The sequence below is a fragment of the Silene latifolia genome, chromosome Y, assembly GCF_048544455.1.
Source record: "Silene latifolia isolate original U9 population chromosome Y, ASM4854445v1, whole genome shotgun sequence".
Classification (NCBI taxonomy): Eukaryota; Viridiplantae; Streptophyta; class Magnoliopsida; order Caryophyllales; family Caryophyllaceae; genus Silene; species Silene latifolia.
This window is the reverse complement of record NC_133538.1, coordinates 408,415,360-408,430,299: the sequence shown is the minus strand read 5'-3', so window position 1 is coordinate 408,430,299 and position 14,940 is coordinate 408,415,360. Positions and strand designations below refer to the sequence as shown.

Genomic DNA, 14,940 nt, shown 5'->3' with positions numbered 1-14,940 from the left:
GTCCTACGGCAAAATCTATTTGGGACTCTCTTGTACTTGCTTATGAGGGGACCTCCCAAGTTAGAAAACACCGCATTGACCATCTCATGCAATAATATGAGATTTTTAGAATGTCAAAGGACGAGTCCATTAATAGCTTTTCTTCACGTTTTTCTTGTATTATTAATGAGCTAAAAAGTCTAGGAAGGAATTTTGAGTCTGAGGACATCATTCGGAAAATCCTTCGTAGTCTCACCTCTAAGTGGCACCCCAAAGTTACCGCTATAGAGGAAGCCAAAGATTTGTCAACCCTATCTCCTCATGAACTAATGGGATCACTAATGGCTCACGAGTTCAATCTCGACAAGCATTCTAGTGAGTCTTCAAAGGGAAGGAGTCTCGCTCTCACGTCCTCTCCAAGCGATGGAAAAGACGAGGAAGACGAGCTTGCTATGTTCTCAAGGAATTTAGCCGGGTTAGTCAATTGTCAAGAAAATAAAAGGTTCAATAATAATTACTCGAAAAAACGCTTTCCTAAGAAACGATCTAGTTCCACCGTGGGATGCTTTAAGTGTGGTGATAAAACTCACCAAATTAAAGAATGTCCCACGTGAGATGAAATAAAATCAAAGGAAAAACGAGATAAAGTTAAAAAGGACTACAAACATAGAGTCATGAGCGCTATTTGGGGAATGTCCAACTCCGAGGAAGATGAGGAACTCATTGAGGAGCAACTAGAGGCTAAAATGTGTCTTACAAGTCATCTCAAGGACAAAGTCTCAAAAACTTCTAAAATTGAACATCTTAGATGTCTCATGGCTCACCCCGATGATTCCAACTCGGACTCCGACAATGACGTAAAACATCTAAAAGCCATTGTTAGATCTTACTCCAAATAAAAGGTATGTAAGCTTCTTGACAAACTTTTTGATAAGTGTCGTTCACAAAATGATAAGCTTGATGTCATTCAAGACGAAATTGAAGAAATTGCACAAGAAAACTTTAACCTCAAAAATGAACTTAAAGCAACAGACAGTGTCACTGTCACCACTGAGGCTTATGATGAAGTACAAAGAGTCAACAAATTGAAAAAACAATTGACTAAAGAACTTGAGTGTCTTTAAATGATCCCCACGGATGTCTCTGACCTTGAAAATGTCAACACCACTTTTGTGATGCAAGTTTCCTTGCTAACCAAGGAACGTGATGACCTTTTGAAGGACAAAGATGCTCTCAAGGATGAATTGGATGACCTAGTGGTTGAGATAATTGACTTAAGAGAAACAGTATCTGAAACTGTTGCTTCCAACAAAGATCTAGCTAAGTCAAATGAACATGTCAAACATTTTGTCAGTGAAAACGAGCGTCTTAAAATTGAATTATGTGATCACAAGAAAGAAGTAGAAGTTCTTCATGAAAAGCTTGACTTTCTCAAAAAGGGTATGCCCGAATGTAGCACTTCTAAGTCAAATGCTTACAAAAGATCCGAAGAATTCGTTGATATAAACAAACGTCTTGATAAAATAACATCTAAGTATGAGGATTCTAAAGAAAAAATTGGATACCTTGTGTCGAAATTCAATGCTCACACTTATGACTTCATAGTGGAAAAAAGATTGTCTACATAAATTAAAAAGAATGATGAACTTTTAAAAGAAAAATCTGTTTTCAAAGGCGTCATTAATGACCTAGTTGATGAGGTAGAAGAACCTAAAGTAATGTGAGTGTCTCGATTTGTCACCTCCGACGAGAGCAATGAAGTTTCGAATGAACTTGTCACTAACTTATCCAAGGAGAATGAATGTCTTAAGGTTAACATTGATGCCTACAAGAGGGAGATTAGAATGCTTCACGAAAAACTTCTCAAATTTCAACATGAATCTCCCGAATATAGTTCATGTAGATCTAAAATAGTTCACCTAGATAAATGCATCTCGGGTCTTAAGCTTAATGTTCAACAAAAATCTGAAACTTTCATGGAGCTTAAATCCTAGTATGACATAATGAAAAGGGAACCTTATCACATCTTTTGGGCTGATTTGTTGGAAAGTTTAAAACATTTTGGCTACCTTCCCAATTCTTTGAAACATTCTTAGCCTCAACAAATCAGCCCAAAAGATGTGATAAGGTTGCCGGTCTAGGTTTTAAATGGAACAGTCAGTCTGACTGTTACATCCAGAAGCCTAAACCCGACTTTAGGAGAAGGAAATATGTTGGTCTTCCCGAATACATTATTTGCAACTATTGTGGTAAGAATGGTCATGTCTTTAATGCTTGCAAGAAAAGACATAATGACATTAACAAGAACATTAAAGTTGTAAAGCAAATGTGGATTAGGAAAGACATTGTGAGATATGTTGATCATAAAAGGGGACCCAAGATTGTTTGCGTTCCTAAACTCAAAGTCTAATCTTGTGTAGGGTTTGGTGAGAGGCGGCCGCAATTGGTACTTGGATGGTGGATGCTCTCGTCACATGACGAGTGATAGATGCCAATTCCTCTCACTTAAAGCTTATGATGGTGGCACGGTAACGTTTGGTGACAACAACAAAAAAAGATGAAGTAATAGGCATTGGAAAGGTTGGTAAGTCATCGTTACTTTGTGTCGACAACATGCGGCTTGTCAAAGGTTTGAAGCATAATCTCCTTAGTATTTCTCAACTTTGTGATAAGGGTAATATTGTTGAATTTAGTGCTAATTTGTGTCGTATTGTTGATACTACAACCCATGAGTTGCGTAACACCCCCATTTATCCAAGAGCCTTAACTAGGCCTTCCTAGATAAATGAGAGCATTACCATCTCGGTTTCCCGGGGTAGTGAATAACAAAGTCCAACTCACCAAAGTACTTCATATAAAAACTTAATGATTTCATGTTTATCACAAATTAACCAACTAAAACTTAATTCAAAATATTTACAACTCGCAGCGGAAATAAATAAAGTGATATAATTGTTCTATGTGATCTAGACTTCAACTATGGTCCAAGTCGAGCTCATATCCCAATGCTCCCGAGTCAGCTAATCTTTAGTACCTGTCAAATCTGCTCCCCATAAAACGGTTCACCGCATGTGTTCATGAATACACTGTCAACCACGAGGTTGAGTAGGAATAACCAACAACAAGTCAAAGTGAAATGATATGATATATAATGCAAACACAATTATGCTCATCACCCGAAACATACTCATCACCCGAAACACCCGTTCATCCCGCCAATCCCTGGCCCGGGGTATTCATGATTCTAACCGAAGTTGAAGTATTCACCATCCCAACCGAAGTTGAGGTATTCATCATCCCAACCGAAATTGAGGTATTTACCATCCCAACCGAAGTTGAAGTATCCAATTATACGACATGCCAGTTATAAAAATCATCTCAGACACGAGCTGAGGTATCCAATGCAAACGAAATTCCAATATAAATAATCAATAATAAACAATCCAACGATATATAATTCACATCCATTAATCCATCCAATTTCACAATACTTTTATAAATTCCACAAACCACCAAAGACAAGACGAGTTGAGTAGTTACCCTACCTTTTCGCAAATCTTCGAGTCACGCAAGTCACACAAGCAATAAAAATTGATTCTTTACCAATTCATAACCTACATAAAATAATTATGTACAATTACTTTATAACCAATAATAAACCAACTAATCATGCACTTATCCTATGCCCATCACGTCCTAATCCTTTTGACAACTTCAAAGCTAAATCTCTAATTTTACCGTTTTACAGCATTGTTCAGTCTCGCTATAAAATTCATAATTAATTCATCAAAAATAAAAACGATGCAAGACCAATGAGGTTGGAACCCTAAGACACATATCTACAATTCTTGTGAAATAGACTTTCTTCAAATTCCAGACTTATCAGGGTTTTCTTGAAGGAATCATAAATACTGACGAATTCTATAGCATAAAATGTATTGACCTCTAAAATAAGTTTAACAAATCCTTTTCAAGTGAAACAAAAGCCAAACATCATCTAGAATCTCCAATTTTAATGTTTTCAAAAGACTCAACTCAATTTCAATTTATAAATTAGGTTTGCTAAATAAACTTTAGACCATTAGTGCATTCACGGATTCTCAGTCGACATGTCCATAACGAATTTATTCTGGAAAATATACACGTTCAATTGCTACGGAATTTTATAGGCATCAACAAGACTTGAAAATAACCTAAGTCTATTCTTTACGTTTTTGAAGACAACGACTTTAAGATAGTCTGGTAGTTCGTTTAAGACAACTTACAGATTTATTGAACTGCTGTAACTTTATTCTAAACATTGAAAGATTAAAGATGAACTTACAAAATAAAAGATGATGAACTTCTCTTCTTTTTTTCCCTTTTAACTCTCTCTCTCTCTCTCTCTCTCTCTCTCTCTCTCTCTCTCTCTCTCTCTCTCTCTCTCTCTCTCTCTCTCTCTCTCTCTCTCTCTCTCTCTCTCTCTCTCTCTTTTATGTGATACTATGAGTTTTTATGTGGAATAAGAATTTATGGTCAGGTTACCCTTGCTTATATACTAGTAAGGTAGTATTATTTTAGGAAAGTTTCTCTCTTTATTATTATTATACTAGTCTTACCATAACTAGGATTACCATAAATCTCTTTTACTAATTTAATTATTAAGATATTAATATAATTATTATTAATTTTCCATATTATTATTTCCATATTATTTATTATTAATTCCCGATACAAAAACCCGATCACACCCATACTATACTAATAAATTTCGGTCCATATAATAATGGCACACGGCCCAAAGTACAAATATAAGCTAAGGCCAATTCCCGACTTGGATTCTTAATTTATTATTTAATTAACGTCTTACCTATACAGTATCATCCGAAAAAAAAACCATGTTAGAGAGAGAAATCTTTCTATTCTTAGCTTAGCTTAACATGGTTCGAGCACGAGGACGACCACGAGGCCGTGCGCAGGCCACTCGGGGAGCCGCCACGACGGGTCTTGCTGATTCTGAGGTAGTTCGTACTCCTACTACTGTTAATTCTTTTGTTTCTTCTGCCCTTCGTTCTTCGCCGACTATTCTTCGTGCTTCTCATATTACTGTTCCTTCTGGACCTAAGACTCCGACTATTAGTTCTACTGCACCAATTGGAGAAAAATCTGATGCTACTCCTGCTGGTGTTGTTAGTGGCACAAACCCTAAGTCTGTGATTGATTCTGCTACTCCGATTCTACCCGGTCCTACTGTCACTCATTCTGATGTACCTACCTACAACACCACCAAGACCCCTAAGGCTTGGAATGTTGTTGCAAAATCTCAGGAAGGCATGAATCTGTTCTTTTGTGAGGATTCTGCTCAATCCGAGGTGGTACAAATTTTTGAGGATGATATTGAGGAGGAAATTAACTACTGGAAATACACTCTCATAGGAACTGTGTTGGGAGCTAAGCCAAAAGTCCAACAACTGGAGGCTTATGTGAAAAAATTTTGGATCAATGGATCTGCTCCTGTCATTCAACATTACAGGAAAAATTGGTTCAGCTTTCGATTTACCTCTGTTGAGGATATGGATGCTGTGTTAAAGGGAGGGTCGTGGAATATGGGTGCTCACACCTTAATTCTTAAGCAATGGACACCCACGTTTGCTCAAGACATGAATACTATTACTACTGTCCCAATCTGGATTCTATTTCCTAACCCGGACCCTTTCTTATGGTCCAGTGCCTCCCTTAGCAGGTTGGCTAGCAAAATAGGCACGCCCCTCTTTGCTGACCTCTCCACAACTTGAAAGGCCAAACTGTCATTTGCTCGTGTGATGGTTGAGGTGGATATTTCTAAAGATTTGCCTGAGGAAATTCTTCTCACAACCCCTTACCATGAACTTATCTCCCAAAAAGTGGTCTACGAATGGATGCCTTACTATTGTGGGGAGTGTCATAAGTTGGGTCACACCAAGGATTTCTGTAGGTTAACCAAGGCTAAGAAGATGCAACCCACACAAGTTTACCAGCCTGTGGTTGCACCTCCTATCACTGCTTCTCCACCTGCTGATGAGACCTCAGCATGCTCTGAGCTAGGTCCCTCTGCCTCTGGAAAGGAGCTGCAAGTTAGTTCTACTGAGCTTGGGGAGAGCTCAGGATGCTCTTAGCTAGGCTTTATCCCCTCTCAGTTCTCTGACCTCTCTCCTACCAGACATAAGAAGGGCTCAGAATGCCAAGAGCTAGGGTCTTCTTCAGCTGATGGCAAGCAAGCATGGAAGGGTGTTAAATGCATTATCAGGGTCAAGACTGGAGAGGGTTCACTTGCCACCTCTAACAGGTTTGACACCCTCTCTGAGTTTGCTGGACTGGAAGTAATTTTACTTGCCAAGGATAGGGATATTTCCAACAGTGAGGGAGATCCTCCTAACCCCCCTATTTCTCTATGAAAATCTCTACCTGGAACAATAGAGGGTTCAATGACCCTCTAAAACACTAAGAAGTGAGGAACTTCTTGGCTCTCCACAAACCTGATATTTTTGGACTTTTGGAGACTCATGTGAAAGAACATAAAGCTGCTACTATTCTAAAAAAATTTGCTAATTACAAGACTATCTGCAACTATAAGGACCATTATAATGGGAGAATTTGGGTTTTCTGGAACCCTAATACTATCACTGTGGAGAAAATTCATCCTCATGTGCAATTTATTCACTGTGAGGTTACTCATAAGGCTACTACTCTGATGATGGATGTCACTATGATCTATGCTTGTAATTCTGCTACTGATAGAGAAGATCTTTGGGCTCACTTATCCAAGATTAATCTTACTGCTGATAGATGGTTAACTCTTGGTGATTTCAATATGATTCGTACTACCTGTGAGAGGATTGGCCCTAACGCTCCCAACCTCTCTGAGATAATGGCTTTTAATGACTATATTAAAGATTGCTCTCTTGAGGATCTGGCTACTTCTGGAAGGGAGTTTTCCTGGACAAATAAGCACCATGATGGTACTAGAGTTTGGTCCAGGCTTGACAGAGCTATGGTTAATGCAAACTGGCTTCAGGCTTTCCCTAGGTCTACTGCCACTGTCCTTTTACCTGGGTTGTCTGATCACTCTCCCTTGCTCATTAATGTTTTTGAAGAACAAAGGATTAGGCCTCACTTTAGCTTCCTTAATTGTTGGGCTGAGCATCCTAACTATCTCAATCTCATCAAACAAGGGTGGGCTAGTTCTTTCAGGGGCACTGTTATGTATCAGTTCTTCAGGGAAACTTGGTGTAGTGGGGAAGCATCTGGTTACTCTTCATAGGCAGGAATATAATGGCCTGACTAATAAGGTGAAAGAGATTGCTGAACAACTCAAAGACTGTCAGCAGGCAATTACACTACTACAAATGAGCACTTGGGCCACGGCTAAATTCGTGGCGCAAGTGTTAAATTTCCGTGGCTAAATCATTTGGCCACGGAAATACCTTCCGTGACGCAAGTGGTCGTGGCGAAGAGATAGCCTCGGGAAAAACAAGAGCGTGGCTATTATTAAATTTTTGGTCACGGATTCTCTCGTGGTAATAACTCCCGTGGCCAAAAAATTTCCTGTGGCGAATAAGTAATTCCCGTGGCAAAAACTATATATGAAAATTAAATAAATAACTTTTTAAATAACTTTTTTTTTCACGATCGATATTTTTTTATCATATATGGAATAATGACAATCTCGGTACTAGTTTCGCTAGTTAACTTGATTCATTTGAACGTTCATTAGTTTCACCGGTCATGCATTCGCACGCATCAAAGAGGCTTCCCAGGAGGTCACCCATCCCATCACTACTCTCACTTGAGCACGCTTAACTGTAGAGTTCTTTTGATGTGCTACCGAAACTGAAAGTTAACTTTGTTGATATAATTAATACTTTGAATCCTTTTAAGTTTATTATTTTTCCTTTCAAAATTTACCTTTAGTACTATTTAATTACAAAAATGTTACATGATTTATGAATTTTTGCGGGAAAAACATTATTTTGGCCAAAACAATCAAATTTTTGATGTTACCCTCCCGACTAATGATTTTGACATCATTTTTTTGCCCAAGTTAGCAAAACCATTTTCTCTAAAAAGTAAACTTAATCGTGTTTTCCTAACATTTTTTTTATTTTTTAGTTTATCGACATTCTTATTTTCATTTCTCTTGTACTCATTTTTTCGTATATTTTTTTACGCAAATGCTATTGTATGACCGTCGTACATACGATATGAAAAATTAACCATTTTTTGGTAAAATAATTATCACATTTTATAACTTAAGGTCCCCCCCCCCCCCACAAATTGGTCACTATTAACCCAAAAGTAGTCACTTTTTACTCAGAAAACACGAAAAACACTCTTGTCGCATACAATGTAATCGCTTATTTTCTTAAAGCGATTTCTCTTTGTTATGATTTATCGTTTTTTTCTCAAATTTTTCACATTATTTGCACATGTGACTTTAAATTATTATAATTTCTATATTTTCCCTGTGATGTGCTCATTTTCAATGAAAAAAATTTCTCCATATTGAATTTTGGGTAAATTGATAAAAACTACCAACTTTAGTCATCGTTTTCATAATCAATACCAACATAATCAATAATTAGTAATCACTAGCAAAATATTAACTTTTTTCTACGATAGGTACCAAGTTGCCTTCTTACTCTAATTTTTTTCCTACTTTAAATGTGTTTTCATCTAAGAGAAGGATTTTGGAAGTGGGTGAGTGGAGATTTGTACTTGAATGATGACTTTCTTGAATTTTTCAAGTAGGTTGAGATTAGATTTTCAGGCGACTTAGTACCGATCGTAGAAAAAAGTTAATATTTTGGTATTGATTACTAATTATTGATTATGTTGGTACTGATTATGAAAAAAGGTCCTTATATTGGTAATGTTTATCAATTAACCCTTGAATTTTTTATATTGATAATTTTTCCGATATGTTTTTTTCTTAATTGATTTGTGGAAGATCTTTTTTTTTTTCTTTCTATTCTCAAATAAGCACTTATTTTATTTAATCAATTTTTTAATCTAATTGTCGTTTTTTTAACCCCTAAAAAAAAAGTTCCCAAAACTTTTTTTCTCACCAAGTTAAATTTTATATCAAATTCAAATTTTTTCTATAAATATCTTACAAATAAAGTTGTAAATCAAATTTTGAATGAACCAATTTGACAATATGTTAATTTTAGATTTATCAAAGATAGATGATAAATAACTTATTTATGTAATTTTATATGCTATGTTTTTAAATGTGATACGATCATTTAAGATTGTTATTCAAGATTATAATGTTTTAATTAAAAAATTAAAAGAAATTCACGATCGTAATAAAATGTAATTATATATTAAAACAAATTTCTTAAAATAGAAATGTTTTGAAAAACCTACAAAACGTAATTATTATTTCTAAAAGAATAAAAAAAATTAGACGATAAAGTTTTCTTTGCTTGCATAAAAGTTTATAAAATTTTAAAATTTCTTATTAAAGTAAATAAAATAATAAAAAAATATTAATTAAATTAATCAAAGTGTTTGCAAAATTTTATATTGAAATGCTTTTTCATATTATTTATATTTGATTAAATTTCTTTTAGATTTTAAGTTTGCTTTAACATGAAAATATCTTAATTTAAGTCGGAAAAGATACTTGCCACGGGAGTTTGTTAGTTCGTGGCTAATTTTTTTTCCCACGGAACAATTCGTGGCTAATTAAAATTTCGTCACGGGTGTGACCTAGTTCGTGGCTAAAATGATTATTTGCCACGGGTGTAGCCTATTTCGTGGCGCAAGTGACGTTTTGCCACGGGAAAAGTTATCCCGTGGCATAAATTTTTTTCAAAAATAATGAATAAATTTTTTCTGTGGCTAAGCAGAAATTAGCCACGAATTATAAATTCTCGTGGCATAATTCGTGGCGCAAGTGACAATTTGTTGTAGTGTTAGTTCAGCTCCTGGGGACCTTAATCTTCTTGCTAAGGAAAACTCTTTACTGGCTAGATTTAAGATTCTTAAATCTGCTGAAATTAAAATGCTGCATCAGCGAGCTAAAATTCAGGATATCAAGCTTAATGATTGTCCTACTAGCTATTTCTTTGCAAAAATGGCTAAAAGGAGGCAACAAGGTATTGCGGGGCAAATCTGTGACCACCATGGTGTCTTGGTGCAAGGTGTTGATAAGGTTAATTATGCTTTTAGTGATTATTACTCTGATTTTCTTGGTAAAGCACAACCTGTACAGGCTCTGGATAAGGAGCTCATTGCTAAGGGTGCTTGTCTTAGCTCTGAGGATCATCTCTCCCTTTGTGCTCATGTTACTCCTCTGGAAATTAAAAATGCTCTATTTTCCATTGGTGATAATAAAAGTCCTGGTCATGATGGTTTCTCTGCTAGATTTTTTAAGACAGCCTGATCTGTGGTGGGCAATGATTTTATCTCTTATGTCCTGGAATTTTTTAACCATGGCAAGATGGTTAAGCAAGCCAATGTAACTGTACTTACTCTCATCCCAAAAAAGGAAGTGGTTTCTAATGTGAAGGACTTCAGACCCATTGCTTGCTGCACTGTCTTATACAAGACCATCAGCAAAATTTTGGTATCTCGTCTAAAGCCTCTTCTTAATAAATTGGTTGGGCTTGAACAAGGAGCCTTTGTGGAGGGGCGGAATATATTTGAAAACATTATGTTATCCCAATCTTTGATCAAAAGTTATAACCATAGAGCTTGCTCCCCTCGAAGCTTGATTAAAGTTGACATAAGGAAGGCTTTTGATTCTGTTCAATGGGACTTTGTTGAGAATATGTTGTCGAGTTTGAATTTCCCATCTCAGTATATTACTTGGATCATGGCTTGCATTAGGAGTACCTGGTTCACTTTAAGGATTAATGGTGGTCATACTGGTTTCTTTAAGGGTGCAGGGGGTCTAAGACAAGGAGATCCCCTGTCTCCCTATTTGTTTGTCTTGGGTATGGAAATCTTCTCCAGGTACTTAAGGCAAATTTGCACCAAACCCCAAGTTACTTATCATCCTAAATGTGCCAGAATCAAACTCAATCACCTTATTTTTGCGGATGACCTTATAATTTTTGTAAGAGGTGATGTCCCATCTGTTGAAGTTGTTACACAAACCCTGACTTTTTTTGGGGCCATATCTGGTTTAGTTGCCAATAATGATAAGACTAATATATATTTTGGAGGGGTTCATGTGGATGTGAAGCTGCAAATTACTAGGGTCACTGGGTATTCTGAGGGTGCCTTCCCTTTCAGATACCTGGGATTACCCTTGAATGATAGCAGGGTGAACATCTCTATGTACAGTGCTTTGATCTGCAAGATTCAACAGATCACAAATCATTGGACCACCAGACTGCTCTCCTATGGTGGCAGATTGCAGCTGCTCAACTCTGTCCTATTCGGCCTGGAGAATTATTGGTGCAATATTCTACTGCTTCCCAAAGGGCTCCTAAAGCTACTGAACAAATTTTGCAGGAACTACTTGTGGAACACTACTGATGACCAACAAAGGATGTATATGAAAAGCTGGCCCTCTTGTTGTTGCCCTCTTGCTGAGGGAGGGTTCAACATCAAGGAAATTCTTTCCTGGAATAAAGCAAACTTATGTAAATGGCTTTAGATATTACTGCATCCCACTGACTCTCTTTGGGCTCTCTGGCACACTCATTACAACCTCCAACACAGCCAACTCTGGACTGCTCCTATCAGTTCCCATCACGCTGAAAGTTGGAGGAGTATACTGAGTGTGCGAGATTCACTTTTGCAGCCGTATGGAAATTGTTTGGAAGCTGATAAAGTTTTGCAGCAATGCTCTACCTCTGCTGGGCACTTCCTGGTCTGCAAAATGTATGACTGTCTCAGGCCTAAATTCCCTGTAGTTAGATGGGCCAAGACTGTCTGGACTGCTCAGGCTCTACCTAAGCATAACTTCATTACGGCCTTGGCTGCTCAGACCAAGTTAGCTACTATGGATAATCTTTGCAAACGTGGGATGTGTTTGGTTAACTGGTGTGTATTGTGCAAGCAGGCTGGTGAGTCCCACCCTCACTTGTTTTTCAAATGTCCTTTCTCTGATTCTGTTTGGAGGGGTATTCTTGGATGGATGAGCCTACCTGGGAGATCTTCTACTCTTAGACAAGAACTTCTTTGGTGTGCGTTACGCACTAAACGTAAACATTGGAAGGCTTGTTGGTTTAGTAGTTGCTTAACCGCGACTGTTTACACTATTTGGCAGGAGAGGAATGCTAGGATTTTTTCAGGCAAAGAGTTATCTGTACCTGCTTTGTTAAAGCAGATTAAATTTCATGCTGCTGTAAAAATTCTCGATTCTAAGCATAGTAAGGAGGTGTTAGACCATCTCGCTCTTATTTATGCTTAAGTTGGCTTCTCTTTTGTAAGAACCATTCCTATTTTCTTTCCTCTTGTGGATGAATAATAAAGTAGGATGTACTTTCCTGAAAAAAAAAAAACGTCTTACCTATACTTATTATTAGAAATGTCTTTAATCAATTATTAATGTACATAAATTATTCGCAGAAATTATTATCAAAATACGGGGTATTACAGTCTTCCCCCCCTTAAAATGAACTTCGTCCCGAATTTCGTCTATAACTACTACAACAACACCTATAAACATCCACACAATTGAGCACTATCCAACTGATGATAACACAATTATCCATTTATGATTATCAACCACACCAATCCTATCACAAGGTATCACAACAATAACTCAAAACATTCGTAGTATTACATTCCTTCCCCCTAAAAATAAACTTCGTCCTCGAAGTTCGAGATAACAACCAACGGATATAATTAGACCATTTATCACCAGAACATATAATACACATTGTAACATAAGACGACTATTATTTTCTACAGAACATCGATTGATGGCATAATTAATTTTAAACAGCAAAACCACATTGTATAGTATATTCGAATTAATGTTTATTTAAACTCAACTACTTTACTTAACACCGACGAATACATTGTCAGACTAAATAATAATCTATAACAAAATACGCCTAATTGTTTAGTATAATGATCACTTAAGCCAATGAGGTACTATTGTAGATACCCAGTATCTGCTGAGACTCCAACAAACACCCGATGATTATCGTACTACAACATGTTTTGGGATCGCAGCGTTTGATCGACAGTTTGTGTACAACTTTACGTCGGAAAACTTAAAACGATTTCGAAAACAAAACATTTCAAAAATACCTGGAGTGTTTAATGCACGACGACGGGGTCGCAATGACACTAACTAGAGTCAATACCGACACCGGACCAAAAACCGACTCAAAAATTCAAATCCCGACTCCAACAACGAGTCAACCACAAAAACAAAATATCTTCAAGCCTTCTATGCTAAGTTTTCCCGGATTCATGGTGGTCAAGTACCAAACATGTGACTACAAAACCTAGGATAGAACAAATCATGATTGCGTTTGTTGTGATAGTGACAACACAACTCGAAGTGCCGCGACGTGGCTGGCGCCTCTTTGAGCAGCCCAGGTGGCCACGTCGCTCAAAACTCACACAACCACTCATTCTCCTATAAATACCCCTCAAATTCCATCCATTTGAGACTTACGCGAGTGTCCGCCCCCTCTTTTCTCCCTTAAAATTCTCGACTCGACTTCTAAAGTCACAATCCGACGCGTACGACCTAGCAATCGTAAACAAAAGCGTTACACATTGTTTGGTACCGTCCTCGTGCATTAAACCACTTGACCTACCACTTCGACCACTACACCATCACTAAACTTTTAAAACACTCTTTACTTACCAAAACGGTTTTAAACCGAGTTTTTTTCGATCAAACAAGTTGTTACACTTACGTCGGTCACTCGCCATAACCAAACATGTAAGTATGAGGGTGTAAAAATCCTCTTTTATTATGTTTTCATTTGTTTCATGACTTTAACATGCTAAAACATGCATAACATGAACCAAAACATGGGATAAACGAGCCAAAACCGATTTTTGGTCTGAGGCAGAAGCCCCTTAGGTCGCCAAATGGCTCGCGCCTAAATGGGGTGCTCAGACCAGAGATCAACCGTGTTTGTTCTCGTCATTTCCCTCAACCCATTTTTCATATTTGTAATCGGTTTTTACCATTTCAAGTATTTTCGAAACCTTTTTGTTCCATTTCACATGTTTTAACCATAAAGCATTTTTCACCCTTGGTTCTTCATACCATGACGGTTAAATACGTGTTTCGGTGATAATATTTGGTTAATGACATTTAAAAGGTATTTTAAAGCATTTTATTTCGTTTCTTTACATTTTCAAGCAAACATATTAGTCACCAACACAAAATCATCCTTGGTTCTACATACCATGCCGGATTTTAACCCGGGTACGATGACGAGTATCGACTAATTACATTCAAAATGGACTTAAAACAACTAGTCCACAATCATTTTCAAAACTATTCATGTCAAGTTTGTCAAATCGAACCCGACACCGAATATTATCAAATAATGATGATTATTCGAGTCTAGTTCTTCAAATCGACAAATGCGGTCTAAACGACCCTTTCAAAACCAAACCGGGTTCAAATACCCATTTTTAAAACGTTTTATAACGTTTTCTAAAAGTCAGAACACGGCATACAACCGTTGGCTAACCCGCGCCTCAAGCAGGCCTTTTCTTCCTCATTTTCAAAACCAGAGGGAGGCCCCTTACACCGCCGGCTGGCTCGCGCCTCTTATAGCCTTCTGGTACAGGGCCTGTTCCCTTCCAGCATTAGTCTAGGACGATCCCGACTCCGGTTAACCCGGATATAGGACGGGTCAGATGACTATTCGATTATTCAAAACCATATTTGCAAAATGCCTTACCAAGACAAATGGATCATGTTATGCACCCTAAACCTAATACGGTAAATGGATGTTTAATTTCCTTCTTGCATGCAAATCAATCATTAATCCAACTCGACAT

General features: G+C 37.3%; 1 protein-coding gene across 1 annotated transcript; it reads left to right on the top strand.

Annotated features, from left to right (window-relative positions):
• The first annotated feature begins 5,780 nt into the window (after positions 1–5,780).
• LOC141632289 (uncharacterized) lies at positions 5,781–10,387 on the top strand. Its single transcript, XM_074444848.1, has 4 exons — positions 5,781–6,071; positions 6,135–6,354; positions 6,447–7,244; positions 9,927–10,387. Exons 1-4 carry the CDS (start codon positions 5,781–5,783, stop codon positions 10,385–10,387), a joined length of 1,770 nt encoding a protein of 589 aa, XP_074300949.1.
• The last annotated feature ends 4,553 nt before the right edge of the window (positions 10,388–14,940 follow it).